The 17815-nt window shown below is 29.0% G+C and overlaps 1 protein-coding gene across 1 annotated transcript; it reads right to left on the reverse strand.

Annotated features, from left to right (window-relative positions):
• Positions 1–5456: 5456 nt before the first annotated feature.
• PTAC3 (plastid transcriptionally active 3) lies at positions 5457–13309 on the reverse strand. The gene is made up of 13 exons (XM_011003713.1): positions 12864–13309; positions 12567–12738; positions 12258–12475; positions 11886–11946; positions 11316–11388; positions 10683–10760; positions 9589–9746; positions 8399–8567; positions 7698–8160; positions 7078–7482; positions 6552–6755; positions 6098–6231; positions 5457–5930 (listed from the first exon to the last, which is right to left on the reverse strand). The coding sequence occupies exons 1-13, from the start codon at positions 13218–13220 to the stop codon at positions 5756–5758; spliced, it is 2667 nt and encodes an 888-aa protein (XP_011002015.1). The 5' UTR covers positions 13221–13309; the 3' UTR covers positions 5457–5755.
• Between the last annotated feature and the right edge of the window lie 4506 nt (positions 13310–17815).

Raw genomic sequence — 17815 nt, forward strand, 5'->3', positions numbered from 1 at the left:
CTAATCAAACTAATTTTTGAAACTTATAATCTGGGTCTTACAACCAATATTATCTCATAGAAAATAAACACAAAAAAAAATCATGAAGAAAATTTTTTAATCATCCAGAGATCAAGTAATGAAAATGAAAAAAAAAATCAATCAAAAAAATAATTAAAAAACAACAATACAAACTAAAAAAATAGCAATCAAATATAGTATAATAAATAAATAAAATAAAATAACAGGAGATAAATTTAAAAAATAAAAAGAATGATGATCAAATTTAATATTAAGAAAATGATAAAAATAAAAGAAATTACAAAAAAAATAAGGATTAAACTGGATAAAAAAATTAAATGATATTAAATATTAAAGGATAAAATTAAAAAATAAAATTAATTTTAAAAAATATTAAAAACAAAAAAAAATAATTAAAAAAATAAAAATTAAAATTAATACAAATACAAACTACCAAAACAAATTTAATTTTTAGAATAGAGTGCATGAAACCGAGGGCGAGTAAGAAAAATAGTTAGTGCTGTTGCATCGTCATTCTTTTGTTGACACATGGCCCCCTAACTAGAAGAACTAGGTGAGTTGCTTCTAACACCGTTGTAGAAGTTAGCATTTGGTCGTGCAGGCAACACCTCACCCATTGTTCGAAGAAAGATAAAGCTCTATATATTATAACACATATGCTGTTTATATCAACCACCTTTTAATTTTAATAATATTCTATATTTATTTAAATATTATAGTGTATCTTAATCAATTTTATTATAACTAAAAAAACGATGATGAGATGCAAAAAAGCCTATGGATACTAATTTTAAAAATCATGCTTTCAATTGTGATTTAATCATTTCACTATATTTTTAAAACGATAAAAAATTAATTTATTCTTATTAATTTAATAATAACTAATAAATCTTACAAAATATTATATTACTCCTAATAATCTTCATGATTTTTTTATTTTAAAAGTAAAAATATTATTATATTATAGTAATTCACAAAATTCTAAGATTATATGTGCATTGAAACATTAAACCCTCTTAATTTTTTATTTTGAATTTTTTAGTTGAATATATATACTCGTATAATTGTTTTCTTTTCTTTTTAGTTACTAAAAATTTGAGAAAAGAAAAGAAAATTATCTCAAGTGTTTTCACTCTATAATGCTTTCCTTTCATGGTTTTATAAATTACAATTTGAATATTATATTTTAAATTTGTTAATGAAACTTTTATATTTTTATTGATGTCAGCAAAAATAAATTAAAAAAATAATTTGAGAAAATTATAAAATTACAATTATATTTTATTTTAGATAAAGACTAAAAAGTCATTGCACGCTAATTTTACAACTGTACCATAAGATTACCATTACCTATTTTTTAAAAAAGAATAGTCGTTGAACATCACGCCAGTATTTTTAACAAAATTTTCCATTTATAAATATCATTTTCAGCCACCATCACACCCTCCAGATACTCTTCTTTCACCCCAGACACCATTTCTACCCACAGCCAAAACTCTATCAATAATTATCATTTATAACTTAAAACTCTCTGTTCGTTTTTATGTTGTAAAAATATTTAAAAAAAAATTAATTTAATTTTTAATGTTTATTTGTAATTAATATTTTTAATATTTTTAAATTATTTTAATATATTCATATAAAAAATTATTTTTTAAAAATAAAAAATATTATTTTAATATATTTATAAATAAAAAATAATTTTAAAAACTATTTCATCTACATTTTTAAATAGACTTTGTTTGTTTCTGTATTTTAAAAATATTTAAAAATAAATAAATATTTTTTATTTTTTTATTAACTTCAAATTAATATGTTTTTAAATTATTTTAATATATTAATATTAAAAATAATATTTAAAAAAATAAAAAAAATTAATAACAAATATTTTAACATAAAAAACTATTTAAAAAACAGTCACAGTCACCATGTCTGACTTCTTTTTTTACAGCAACTCCCCGTCGTATTCTCCCTCTACCCACTGCCATATTTTTAGCAGGTGAACACACCGTCGACGGCGACAAGCACAAATGCACACTGCATTGGATTCCACACTACCACCACAATTTATTTCCTTCTACATTGTTGCCATAATTTCTCCTCCTTGCACTGCTAAAATCACGCAAACAGTATCACCAAAATCTTTTTGTTTTTTTGGGGTCAAAATTCTTTTTAAAAAGTAATTAATATTTTTAATTTTTATATTATTTTAAAAAATTAAAAAATATTATTTTAATATATTTTAAACTCGTATTGCTACAGCAACATGAACACACCCTACCAACAAACAAAATCACCACAATGCTATCATAAAAAGAACACATACTGACAACATAATTTTTATGGATTCCACGACCACTTTATCAACATGCCCTCAAATGCATCGAATGCTAACGATATACAAAGCTGGAGTAGTTGAGATGTACTCAAGTGTATCAAGTAGCTGTCATGATATTTAAAAATAAATTATTTTATCTATATACGATGATATTTCATCTGATAATATATTTATTGATTGATGTAAATTTATAAATAAAATTAAAATAACCATGGGAGAGGGAAGAGATGCTAACAATGTTGAGTCAATGCCACATGAAGGGAAGAAATTGAAAATAAAATTATATAAAATTTTGATTAAAAATCACAATATAAAAACTAACTTGGAAAATTTAAAGTTAATGTTGATAATTAATTTAATATGTGCAATATTATTATAGCTAACTAATATATTATTCGTGTTAAACAAATGACATCATATAAATATATTCTTTAGTAAAAATAATATATGAAACACATAAATATTGTTCAATTTAGGTAACCTAATCTAACAAAAGCATGCACATTAAAAAAATATTGTTCAACCTATATTAAGAAAAGCAATCACATTAAGACAAACTTATATAACAAAACATGTACAACATCTATTCTTAAAATCATCAATAGTTTATGATGCCATAACAACATCTAAAAAAAGCATCCATATTAATAAATCATTAATAGCAATGGTGAATAATAAAATTCAAAGCATCCATAGCTTTAACTTAGTTCTCACTATTGATTAATAAATGTCAAGTTCTTCATTATACAAATAGAACTATCAAGCATATAATTCAAATGTGTTTGGATAAAAGGTTAATAAGATGTATTAATACCACTTCTATCACCTCCATCACCTTTAGATTCTCTCTTATTTTCACGATGTTTAATTTATTTGATTTTTATCTATTTTTACATTTTAATAGTGTTTTTTAAAAAAATTAATTTTTATTTTATTTTTTTATTTTAAATTAATATTTTTTTGGGTGTTTTTAGACCATTTTAATGCATTGATATAAAAAATAATTTATTTAAAATAAAAATTAACAGCAATTACACCCCTAAACATGCTTCGAATATGTTTGAAAGTGTGGTTGTGATTATTTTTGAAAGTATTTTTTACTAAAAATATATTAAAATAATATTTAAAATATCAGAGTTGTTATATAACTTTTAAATATATAATGCACCTGAATGTCGAAGCCTTTTTCTTTAAAATACCAAGTAGATTTTCTCTTCATCTATTCTTTCTTGGTATATTTATATTCTTCTTAAAGTTTGAAGATAAAACAATAATCTTCTTTTATTTTTTAGGATCTAGATAAACCTGTAGTAAATGGTGCACCATCTCATTGTAAATCATTAAAACAATATAATACCCATGATAAGAATCTTTTAAATCCTTTATTTTATGATGCATAGAGAGGATGACAAGAATGCATGGAATAACAATCATTCTCCATTCACTATAGAAGCATTGTTTTTTCTCCAAATTAATAAAAAAGTCGAGCCTAGCCCACAAATACCTTGATATTCATGAGACCTTGCTGGAATCATTCTAATATTTTGAGATTTTTTTCATAATTTTATCCAGCAACTTCCTAGTAAAGGGTACTACTTTGTCTCTCAAATTAGAGCCAAACTCAACCATACGCTTCAACATAATCTTCTTTAGTAACATAGATATACTTCTATATTTGCCAGCCTAATTGTTGAATGACTAACCCAATTTATTTTATACATTTTTTATCTTCATTTAAGAGGTAAACATATAACTTGATCAAGCCTCCACGTTAATATTTCTATTTGTTTCTATATTTTAAAAGTATTTTTAAAAAAATTTAATTTTTTTTATTTTTTTATTTACTTCAAATTAATATATTTTTAGTATTCTTAAATCATTTTAGTGAAAAATATTTTTTTAAAATAAAAAATTATTAACATGTATTTTATCATAAAAAATTATTTAAAAATAATTATAATTATACTCCTAAACAAGCTGCACTATTAATATCCTAAATCTCTCTCGTGTAACTACAACAATTAAGATTTGTATAAGCTTTAGATGCACCTCAAAATCTTATTTGGAGCTCCAAGCCATGAAATATCTTCTTTATTTTTAAAGTATAAATATACTTTGAATGAAAAGTGGTTTAGATAAAACATAAAAAAAGCATAAATAAGTTTTCCCAAAAGTCAAAAGAGAAGCGAATCGAGCTCTAACATGTTTGACTTCATAATTAGGTGTCAAAGATAAATTTACCGATTGGAGTAAATTATAATTTAGTACTTGTAGTTTAAGAAAGATAATTAATTAATCCTCATGTTATATGAACTACATTTATTACTCCTTATTTTTAATAATTTAGTATTTTTTTGGTCAATGTTGAATATTTTCAATTTATTATGTTATTTCTTTCTAGAAAAATAGAAAAAATAAAAGATAATAAGGTAAAATGGGACTTTTTTACCGTGAAGGAATATATTTTCGGAATAAAAATTTACTAAACATTACTAAAAAACTATTTAATTATCTCTGATACTACATGAACTGATTAATTAGTCCTTATACACAACACAACTAATTTTATAAAATATAAAAAATCAAACCGAAATCGATTCCAACTGACCAATTTCATTATAATTTAGTTATTTTATATTAAAAACAAAAAACTATATTGTTTTTTAGAATTTCTTTATTTTTTGATAGACTTGGTTTCGGTTGATTTAGTTTTAACTAAACCGGTTTAATTTAATTGAGATTTTTTAATTTTAGCTTTATGAAATCGAAATTGAAATCGAATGAAATCAAATATTTTTTTAAATATTCTAATCAGTTTAATAATTTTTTATTATTATTTGGTTTCTTTAATAATCTTCTTTTTAGTTTTCTCAATTTATCAGTTTTTTTTCCTCTTCCCTAGCATGCTTTAAGACAAAACAACTCCTCTTATGGATCTCACTTGCTTCTGTGCCAAGCATGGATTTCATAACGTCTCCATTAAGCAAATCTGACGCACACCAGCACTAGTTGAGTGCACGTTGTCTAATAGTGTTATTATTAGGAAATGTTGGTGGCCCCCCACTTCATTGCAAGCCAAGGTTGTAAGGCCAAAACGAGTCACAAAAGCCACCTCTATTTTCAAAGTTGTTCATGCTCATATGTACATATACATACGTTCGCAAGACATTAGAATGAACGAAAAGATTTTCTAGTTTTATTTGCCTTCAATGCAATGATAATTCATAGTCCTAGTTTATGTGTTAATTTTACACTTTTGCGCTCCGCTGTCAAAATCAACGCAATAAATCTCGCAGCACCAAAAAATGATGATGATGGCAAAGGCACATCGTGAGTGCTGCATTTAATTTGGCAAGCAGACTATACAGCAAAAAAGATGGGAGTAAAAGGTTGCGGCTATGATAATGTCTCATCCGCAGCACTCTCAGGCGCTTGTTTAGCAGAAATGACTCGGTCAAGGGTCTGGTCTGGGACTGCAATTCCAGCAGTCTCCAAATCTGCAACTATCGCGATCGCTGCATCCAGCTCCCCAAGGTCGATACACAAGGAGATTATTTCGTCGTATAGAGGGCTGCAAATTGATGAGAATATGATTAGATTTCAAACAAGAATTGCTGGAAGGACATTCATGTTTGTAGCTAAAATGAACATCAGAACACTTCATTGATATATATAAGTTTTTAGCTCGGAAATAGACCGATTCATCTTCATTTTCTTGTACTGATGCACGGATCTTACCTCCCGAATTGATAGCCTAGGCTGTGCGTTGTCTGCAAGATCTTCAAAAAAGCTGAAGGCATTGGAGCCCTAATAGCCGCCCGCAATATCATGGCACAATCTCCAATAGTGGGTGTTCCACCCAATTCTATGACCTGAAACGTTATTCAGTGCTTTCATTCCACATGAGATGATGGCAAAAAACTAATAAAAATCAACAAAGACGACCAAAAACATTAGTACCCTTACTAACACTGATCTGAAAAACAAAGAAATTTGAATGATTTAATAGAAATGTGGATAGATTTCCCTAATGTGCTACTTAAGAGCTTGTTTTTTGTTTATGTCTATCATCGTTTTAAATACACAGACATGAGTATACCAAGGAACAATTTACTGGAGGAAATGAAGAACGGTAACAAAACTAAATAAGGCTAACTGAAAGATAACTAGAAAAAGGTTACTAGGAACTTGCCTTCAGCATTAATTGAATTGCCAACTCGACTTCCCATTCTTGTGACCACCTCTGGAGAGGCCTCTTCTTTATTTCTCTCTCCCATGTCCAACCCCAAGCATCAGCTATTGTATACATGTCTTCCACATCAAAAACTTTTCTGTTTCTCATCTCTTTGAAAGCCTCAAGTATATCTTCAGGAAACCAGTCGTCGTCATCGTCGTCCTAACATGGGAAATAATAAATATTTTTTTATGCATACATTAATTTGACATTTAACAACACAGTATATTGAATCTATCAAGCAGAACGTTTTGATCAAGTTTATAGATTTCTGTTGACAAGAAACATTAATACGAAGCAAAAGGAGTGCTTCATTTCAATCCCCATATAAAGGGCTAACCTAAGTTACTTTTTATAAGAAGCGAAACTACAAATCCTATAAGACAATCAACTTCATAAACTGCATAAAATGAAAGAAAAAAGAAAAAAAGGTAAGGAAAGGAGAGGAAATAAAAAAGGCAGCAAATCTAACGGATTCTCATACCGCTACAGCTAGTCGAGCAGCTCTTCTTCTTGATTTTTTTGACATTCTAGTTGTTTGATCAGAGTCTTTCAACAGTTGCACTCCAATCATTTGAAGGGGCTTCTTAGCCTCAGCTTCCTTAGCCTTCACAATCCTTTCTGCATCTTGGCCCTCGGTTTGTTCCACTTCTACTTCAACTTCCCCCTCTTCATCAGCCTCCTCGTCTTCAACCTCTTTTGCAACATCTACATCATCTTCATCATCTTCATCCTCGTCCAACTCCTCTGGAAGTTCAGATGTCTCCATGTCCACTGGCTTAACATGATTGCCATTGAAGCCCTCTCCAAGAAATCTGCGCTTCCAGAATTCTGTATCTCCTTCATGCAACTGGATTCGTGAAATTAGTTCATCTACCTCTTCATCAACCTGCAGATAAATTACATGCAGATTTGATGAAATGAAACCATGACGGTGAAAGCACTGCCAAGAATTTCAGGTACCCAACAGAAAAAATAAAATTGGATGAGCATTGGAGAAGTGTGAATAAGAGAGTAGTAGTCTTTCCTCTTGCTTTTTCTAGCCAAAGATAATACTATCGAGAATAAAAGGAAAAGAGAGAATAATTTTAATGAATGACTAACCTCTTCCTCTTCCTCCTCCACAGGTGGGACCCAGAGAGGCCGACCACGAGAACGGTTTATTCTCCTTGCCTTTTGCACACGCTGATAAAGAACATTTCTAGTTCCATCAATTGGTAGACCTTGCGCTTCTAGTTCATCCTTTAACTCAGACACTATCATCTTGCTAGCAGCCTTAGGCTTAAGAACATTACGGTCTGGACCTCTGATTATTTTCCTCAAAATCTCCTCTACTCTAAGGTAATCAGATTCAGATGCATCCCCCAGAGCTGCAAGTCCTTCATTTCGTAACATCTTCAAAAGCTTTCGATGGTGAGCCTTCCAATCCTCAAGACACCTTTGCTTAAAGGAGGTTTCCATAGGGTTTGAGTATATAAATCCATCACAGTCAGGATCTAGAGGAGTTTTACCTCTTCGAGGCACCCAACGCTTGCGCTCACCAGTAAGCCCGCCCTCAGCAACGTACCTGAATTATTTTCAACAATGGTCAATGCATCCCTAATGGATTGACAGCTGGGACATGCACATTATAATCTCTAATTCATTAATATGTATAAGGAAATTGATAGGAAGATGTTGTTATGAATATAAGAAAGCACATAAAAAAATTTCTTTAGGAGACTTGGGACTTTGTGTGTGTCAATAACAATAAAACAAACATAACAGACTTGCAGCTACTGCCTTGGATTTATTAATAAGCACACCTAGCAACATAATCAATCTCGTATCCAAGTTCAGCTTCTTCTTGCAAAGGTTCAATCCATGAGCTAACTAATGTCCGATATTTTCTGCTCAATATCATTGCCCTCGGTGGAATAGGTTGGTTATCTTCGGCCATGGCTTCTAAAGCTTCCAGCAAGTCAACAATCCTACCTGATTCAAAAAAGAACACAATCGACAAATTATTTTAGGGTTACGCAATCCAAACATAGTTCAAGGATCCAAATGAAAAAAAATAACAATATGCATCTCCCAGAGAAACCAATATATGGAAATTCAATACATGTAAGCAAGGACCTATAATATGTAGAATTACAGATGAAGCATGTTGCTGTATATTGCATAATACGATCTACGAAAACATCATTCTACATAAAGCAACCGGCAACCCAGTTGTCCAAGGTTTCAATGCTTTTGATCAAAACATCAAAGAATACAATAAATGGAAATCTAAGAGAAGGTTGGGAACTTGGACTTCACATACCCTGACTGCTTCATATTTACGGGCATTTATTTGTTTCTCTTATAATCATCCACCCATAAATGTTCTCTTTACGGTAAATTGTAAAATTTGTATACGAGTGATGTAGAACTGAGAAAAAAGGAATTACATGTCCATTGGAGAAGATTGAACCTAGGCCTTGTGCCGGATCATAAAAATTACCATCCTCTGACCTTGATTGGTTGGTTTAGCTGGTTGACCTTTTTTGAAATTGTAACTGAGCTTGCATTTATTCATAAACATATCACTCAGGAACTGACATATGTTACCTCAGATATGGTATCAATGTCAAGATCCCAATTCGGCATAACAATGCAATTCCTTAAGCATATTTTATATATAACGCATGCATACTAGTTGCTCATTAAGTTCTATCATATTTCAAGCTCTTACTCTCTGCCCTTTATTACTGTCAAATTCCATAAAGCACAAACAAGGGGCAGAACTCAAGTGAAGAATGATAACAAAAGCTGAACACTAGGTAAACTTTCAAGCTTTCTATTGAAAAAAATCTGAGAAATAAGGGGGCAAGTGAAATAAAAAGATAAGCAAAATGTCACTGTTACACTGAGAAATGTGCATGTACATGTTTGTGCACATATGTGTATTTGTATGTCAATAATGTTATTGCATAACAATGACTGGAAACATACAAAATATGTGTGTGCATACCTTCTCGACATAAAGCTCGAAGATACAAAGAAAGTGGGTCCCCAAACTTCCCTTCATTATGCAAAACTCTTGTTCCTCCTTCAAACTTTCTAAGTGCACGAAAATGCCGAATAGCTTCACGCACTACACAGTACTTGGAAAAGCACTCCACTAACAGCCTGAACATCAAATAAGATGTTATCTATCACAGATAAAGAAATTGAGGAACAATGCATGGAAGTTACCATGTGAATTTTTTACTATCAAGTACGCACAACTGCTGTTGGAACAACTAATCCAGGTCTGCATTCCAAGGTCAACATAAAAATGATGATGTGCAAGTTGTTTTATTTTCTATAAAAAAAAATAAAAAAAGTTGTTTCATTTTCTATAAAAAATTTATAAACAGACAGGAATGTATTAAATTTGTTATTAACATATAACTTGATATTAGTAAACATTCTTTACATGAAAAAATTATGTTATTGGCTAGAAAATGACAAATAATTTCCATGAGCTTAATTTTTTATGTTCATGAACTGATGTAGAAGCTTGAGCCCGATCATAAAGTTACCAAACAAACTGCATTGTTTGATACTTGGATCATCTCTGCTTAAGTTTAACTCTAACCAAGATATTTAACCATAGAGAAAGTACAATGAATTGCTTTGCCATCAAATAAGGAATTTTTTTAATTTTCCTTTTAAGTTTCTTCAGTGGGAAAAAATAAATGGCCACCTGACAAAATCAAACACCTTAACTCACCATTAAAAACCCAGAAAAAGAAAATTGTAAACACCTTAACATTAAGTCAAAAACCATTTGTAACTGCTGCATTTCAGCAAGACACCACTCAAAACACCCAAATATTACCATGCTGCTAACAATAAGAACCAACAATACTTACGTGTAATATGAACACTTACAAATGGATGTCTTTGACAACAATACTTATGTGTAATATGAAAACATATCATGAACAGTAAATTACACTGAATTGATCATCAGTTGTACCAAATAATTCAGTGATAAGCATAAAACAATCAAAAGAAAAGTGATGAACTAGGACAAGTTTTCTTGAAGTATTTACTCTTTCATGAAAAATTGCAACTTACGCATAAGTTTTGACATTAGGTTGTATACGCTTGTGGTCTTCAACCATCATGCCAAGCAATTCAGCAACATCTTGCACCCTGTGTTTCATGTCAAAATCCCAACATGAAAAATAGGGATACTAAATAAAACATAATTAATTACAAACAAGTTAGAAATAATCTAGCTTTTCTAGCACAAACTAAGCAAAAAAATCTTTGAAGAAATTACACATAATGCATGGGGTCTTTAGTATGCTTCCTTGTTAAGAATCAGTGGGTATAATAATACAAATCATAACAAATTACATACAAGTTTGGAATAGTATAAATTTTCAATTTCAGACTACATCAAAATTTCCTAGCACAAACTAAGCAAACGATTCTTGGAAGAAACTAAGCATAATGCATGGAGAACTTTAGTATGCTAGCTGATTAGAACTCTATTAGGCCAGAAATATTCAGTTGGAGATTGCCCATCAATAAGGAGAGCATATTCCTAAAAGCAAAGAATGATGTGGCCCTTACAGAACACCAACCTAGATTTTTTACAAAAGTTAACCAAGCACCTTTATTGAACAGCAGTGCAAGTTTAGGAAGAAGGACAGTTTCTAATAAAGGAGCATGGCTAATGATTTGATTTCCAATAGAATTTACCTGTCATAGGATTCAGCCCTTGTATATGCTTGAATCACCCAATTATACGACTCAGTATCGGGTTTCATATAGTCTGATCAAAGACACTTATGAGCATTGTTGAAAATCAAATCCAAACCTAAAGAAGTCAGTACAGCTAGAACAAAAATAAAACTAAAAGTTGCCTCAAGGCTTGGTAAACTACAAACAATAGTACCTCAATTTAATACTGATTTCAAGTAAATGTAACAAACACAAAATTTTGATTATTGATCAAAGAAAGGTAAACTTGATAAAAAATGAAAATAACTAAAACCAAATTATTCATATCCTGAAACCTCAACAGAGGCAAGGTCCAAAATGATGGCCAGTTAGCAAAGCAATTGCAGTATTCATATGCCGGGGTATTCCTTCAAAAATGATCACTCTTCTCTACAGATGTAACAAAATTACACTGCTACAAGATCAACGCAACATGCGATCAATCTCTGACTGAAACATAATGCTTTATATAATATGAGCAGCTTCAATAAATTAAACAAGAAACAATTAAAATCCCAAATGTCAATCCACAAAGTAAAGAAATTAAACCTTCTCCGTACTCCATGTTCTCAAATGTTGCAAAAGATATTTCAGGTATTCCACAAGTAGCCTATATATAAAAATAAACAACAAATATCAGTCTGGGACCGAAATTTCTAGAAAACTGACACTGCATGATAGCACGTATACTAATAACCTAAAAAAAGAGAGAAGAAAACACTTTAAAGAATCCATCCAACATGCAACTGTTGATACCACATTGTTTAAATCTCATAAACACATACTATAACCAAAGTATCCTTTCAAACAGCTACAGAAATGTTACTAACCAGCTAAACTTTCAAAAGCCAATTCCATTCAACAACCAAAAACCAATTCAAAAACGTGGAATCATCACATACCAAAATTAACACGACTCACCTGCACACTAAGAAGACAATTAAAATGAAAAGTCGTTGCCATCCTCCCCGCTTCCTCCATCGCATAAGCAATATCCAAAGCATTAGAATGATCCCCAACTTTACAATCCTCCTCAATCATCAAATCATATAGCTCATCCGTAGCTCTCAATCCGCCATTTGCTCCCTTCAAAAACACTCTATTGGCGTCCTCCATAAATCTTCCCTTCACAAGCTCCTCTAACCACATACAAAAACAATAACTAAACAAACAAATAAAATTATAAGCACAACCCATCCCAATTCTATAAATTACATTATCAAATTTTACCAACAAGAAGTATCCAAGCGCGCCGAATATCATAATTTAATTTCTCCATTGCAGCTAGTAATTCTAACCCTCTAGTACCAAATCCTTTTGATCCAAACAACCGGATTAACGCTATACATGTTTCGTGCAGTGGCCGATGTCCTGCGCTCAATTCTCTTCGTAACGATTGCATCTAATTTACAAAATAAATTACTTAATTAATTAATTTTTTTCACTTCAATATCAAAACCTAAATATTCAAAATTCAAGTTAAAAGAAGGAAAAATTGAATTCTGAGAGGGAGGTGGTAGAGTGTACCGCGCCTTCATGATCACCATTGAGAGTATGAGCAACAATGAGACCGTGAAAGGAGCGGGGTCCAGGGGAGAGACCAGCAGCGATCATATCATAAATGACATCCGACACGCCGTTCGAGTCGCGATTTCTCGCGCGGTGCATGAGCTCTTCCATGAATGCGAACCGGAGGTTTTTCTCCTCTGCGGAAAAGACGACGGAGAGCGGTGAGCCATTGTCGCTTTTTTGTTTTGGTGGTTTCTTTCGCCTGGATTTTTTCGGCGCAGTTGCTGAGGTAGAGGCGTAAACGACGCCGTTTTTGAAGGGGAGGGAGTGGCGGGGTTTGAAAGGAAGTGGAGTTTGGAGAGAGAGGAGAAACATTTTTTATTTTTTGGATAAGAGGGGTTTAAGAGAGAGTTTGCTGGTAGCCAAAGGTGATAAGGAGGGAGAAGATGGTCACGTGATATGTCACGTGTTAACGGTAACATAAATTATAGGCGCATTTCCGATACTTTAATCGAAGGAGTCATCTAAGTTTTCATTGTTTGTTAATTTAGCTCCTTTTGTATAATTTATTCAATATACTCCCTCCGAAGTCATTCTATAGAGATCCTCGGGGGCTTGTAGTTTAATTAGTTGAACACTAGGGATGTCAAATAGCATACACGGACATAATTTCTTTATATTCATTGGATAAAAATTTAGATATTAATATTTTTTTAGTTTATTTTTATTTTTTTTGAAAACTATAATTTATATCTTGGATTAATTTATGTTTTCAATTAAAAAAACAAATACCTTTATATATAACTAGTTCTCTTAGTCGTCCTTTACAATGGGTTATAATTCTTTTTCAAGAAATATTGGGTATGTAAGTTATTTCAATGTATTTTTTATATAAAAATTTAAAATATAAATTGAAAAGGCTATGCAAAAATCTAATTAAATAAATTGATAATCATCTATACAAATAAATGAAAAATATTCATCAACAATAACTAAATGAGAAATAACAAATAAATGAAAAACATTCATCAACAATAACTAAATGAGAAATAAAAAAGAATTAAAAGATAAATATCGATTAAGATATTCAATCATGAAAAATAAGATATATATTCAGATATGTTAACTAAAATTGTTTATTTAAATTAATAGAAAATAAATTTGTAAAAACTTGTGATCTCAAAGATAAACACAAATAAAACTGATTGAATAAATTCACAACCTAAAAAAGTATTATGCAAGGCCAAATAGGTTAAAAATAATATTTTTATTTTAAATAATAAAGTTTATTTGTATAAAACAATAAAAAATATAGATGATATGGAACAATATCTTAAAAAGCAAAAAAAATGAAAAAACTTATATTATAGAAAAGCATGCAAAACTTATGATTTACGTCATGAAATCAAAATAAAAACATATAAAAAAATTAAAGAAAATCACAAAACTAATATTTAAAAAAAAATGCATAACAATAAGATCATATAAAGTCGAATCCTTAACAAATCAAATGTGAAAGGATGAATAAAAAAACTAATAACATAAAAGGACCTAAAAAATGAGGGTGAAAATAAAATAAAAAAACTAATTAGATGGAAAATAAAAATTTTTAATAGGAGGGTTAAATTAAATTGAAAAATCACTTTTAAAAAAAAAAGAAAAACAAATCAAAATAATGATGGAAAAATTGAAAAAAAAAATAAAGCAACAAAAACTTTGATTAAAAGCCAAAAAAACCTTAACAAAAAAACCAAGAAAAAAAATAAATAAAGATCAAAATAAAAAATAAAATATACAATAAATTATAATTGAAGAATTAAATTGAAAAAAATATATAAAATGACTAAGAAGGAAATAAGAAATTAAAAATAAATTAACTAAAATTGAAAAACAAAAAAGGATAATTGTGCACTTTACCTGGTAAGAGAGAAAAAAAAAAAGGAAAAAAAAGATTGTTAGTGAAGGAAATAAGAAATTAAAAAAAAATAAACTAAAATTGAAAAATAAAAAGGATAATTGTGCACTTTACTTGGTAAGAGAGAAAAAAAAAAGGAAAAAAAAGATTGTTAGTGACAATCTGACCACCATACATCATCACGTGCCAAACCATGTGGAAGAAGACATAGTGGTGTATTCAAATAAATAGCGAAAAGTCAAGTTTGACCATCGAGTAGCGTACACGTGCTGCCTGAATGGCATGAACACCACATACTTACTAGCGCGTGTTAAGCATCCGCCAACAACTTTCCCGATTAAAAAAATTAAAAATCAACATGAAAAATACCACAATGCCCTTCTAAGCCCAGTGATTACCAAAAAAACTTGTGTAAAAGTACAAAAATACCCCTTGATGTAAACATGATTTTTTTTGTCTTATCTTATGCAAAAAACAAATGTTTACTATACATAAATAATGGGGGAAAAACCCATTGTCTAATAGCCTAAAAAAATTTTATATCAAGGTAAAAAAGTATTTTTACTATTTAAAAATTTATAACAAGTAAAAATATTTTGGTGAATAGCTTTAAATTTTGTTGACTCTTTTATCGTGTAAAAAAAAATAACAAGATCAAATAGCTTTAAATTTTGTTGACTCTAAAGGTAAAATAGTATTTTTATCGTGTAAAAAAAAATAACAAGATCTAATTTTACTAAAGCAATCCACTGCACATTAAGTGAAAAACTTTAGTTAATATATCACAAACACTTACAAATAACTTCAAGTTAGATAAAAATTTTATCTTTAATTTTTCTTGTTTGTTTTTAAGCACAATCAAATTTGGCATTGATGACAAATATATTAGTAACTTTACATAGTTAATGATAAAAATTAAGAAGGCTTGTTGCATTTCACAAACATGAACTTGTGATCATAAATATCGAAAGATCTGCGTTCTCTTACTCAATTAAACGAGTACGTTAAAGCTTACTAGACACTCTTTTCTCTTATTTGTTTGAAAATCCACAAAAATTAATATATCCTCTCATCTATTCCTTCCTCCTCAATTCCCTCTTTCCTTTGGATTTCACTAAAAACCCATTTTATAAAACCTAAAAAGTGCTAGTTATGATGGTAATTTATGATAAACATGAGATTGATATTATATGAAAATAAAATGAAGATTCAAATCTTTAATTGGAGAGGATTTGTGTGTATTACAATGAATCAAGTGGTGAAAGTATATGCCAAGTGATGCTCTTATAAAACTTGAGCATGGTATTATGGATTCAGTCATATTTAATCCTTAACTTTGTTTTTGGCAAGTCTATTACTAAGTTTTTTGTAAAATCAACAAGACTAAATCAATAATAAATTTATTTTGTTTTTTATAATTCCTTTTTTTCTATTTTTTCAACTTGAAAGAAATAGATATGAAATCAATAAGAGAGGTTTTGCTTTCAAAGGAATTATAGCTTAGTATGGTGAGAATTGAAGAAAGGTTTCATCTTTTGAGCATAATGATTACTGCTTTTACAAGTTGTAGTGATTTTTACTCAGTTTAAAAGATGTCTTAAAGTGTGATAATAGAAGTTTTTTAAAGTATTTCTCACTTGTAAAAAACCAAAATAATATCCTTTTATTTTTTAAAATTTATTTCTGATACTAGTATATTAAAATAATTTTAAAATACTAAAAAATTAATTTAAAGCAATTTTTTTAAAATTTTAATGAAAAACAGGTATGAAATAAGAAGATATAGGATATTAGATGGGATAAATCTTGTAAATAATCCAAACTTTGTTGATTATAATTTTAAAAATTATTTTGATCCAAATATAAACGATAATCCCTAGAAAAGAGGTAATTCACAAAAGAAAAAAGACAAGGTAAAATTATAATTAAGTTTTTTCTAGTGTGTGTATGTCTGTGTGTGTATGTCTATATATATATCAGGTTAAAATTGAGTTGGATTTTGATAATAATTTATATCTTATCTATTACGCATCAATTAATTATTATTTTAAAAAACAACTCATTTAGATTTAGCATCCATTAAATTCAAATTAAATTATCATTCATTTAAATCTCTAGTTTTCATCACCTTCATCTAATTTATTGATGCTACTAAAATATTATTCATCATAACATGTCAAATTACAAAAAAATATTAAGTTATAACAAAAGATATTATACAAAATTTCTTCTTATTTTTCTAAAACTAATTTATATATGCCTATTAATAACATAATACGTGTTTTTTTTAATCCAAGCTTATAAAGATTTAAACAAATCATTAATGATGTGTAATTTTAACTTATAACAATTAAAAAGAGATATAAAATTAATGAAAAAAATTGAATCTTGAAGTACTTAACTTATTATTATTATTATTATTATTATTATTATTATTACAAGCCTTCTCACAAGTATATTGCATTGCATACATGATTTTGCAAATAGAAAATACTTGTTCGTTGAGTAATTAAGGTATGTTAAGTGTGGGAAGTAAAAATCTATTAGATTTGAAACTTATATAAGTTTATTGTTATATTATGCTTAATTTGTTTTATTAATTATAATGAAAGTGGTAAGTTTCAACTCAGGATCTAATATCATTAAAATTCTAATACCATATTTTAGAATCATCTTAACTTAAAATTTAAGATATTAGACGGGCTCCAATAATAATTTTATATTATTCTCTAATATGTTTTTCTATTTTTAATTTATGTGATTTGCAAATAGAAAAACTTTCATATATCACTATTTTTGTTCATAGATAAATGATTATTACAAAAAAATATTTTTATGTAGAGTTTATACTTCTCTAAATACCTAATGATATAAAAGTTTTAAACAAAGCTTCACCAAACCAAGACCTCACAACTGATTATGCTACCTAGGTAACATTTCATTGCTTAATTGGGTTTTGTCTACACAAGGTTGGTGGATTAGTTGTTGTTGGATCTTGAAAGAAAGGAGGCAATTTTGATTATAGTCAATGGCTTTGCAATATAGTGATTAAGGC

Source organism: Populus euphratica, unplaced genomic scaffold, assembly GCF_000495115.2.
Source record: "Populus euphratica unplaced genomic scaffold, PopEup_1.0 scaffold205.1, whole genome shotgun sequence".
NCBI classification, from domain to species: domain Eukaryota; kingdom Viridiplantae; phylum Streptophyta; class Magnoliopsida; order Malpighiales; family Salicaceae; genus Populus; species Populus euphratica.

Excerpts from the sequence above, each read along its gene's own strand:
- PTAC3 (XM_011003713.1), bottom strand. The coding sequence starts at position 13,220 with ATGTTTCTCCTCTCTCTCCAAACTCCACTTCCTTTCAAACCCCGCCAC. Across the intron at positions 12,739-12,863 it reads ATGGTGATCATGAAGGCGCG|ATGCAATCGTTACGAAGAGA; the intron begins GTACACTCTACC and ends TTTGTAAATTAG. Across the intron at positions 8,161-8,398 it reads GAGATTGATTATGTTGCTAG|GTACGTTGCTGAGGGCGGGC; the intron begins GTGTGCTTATTA and ends AAAATAATTCAG.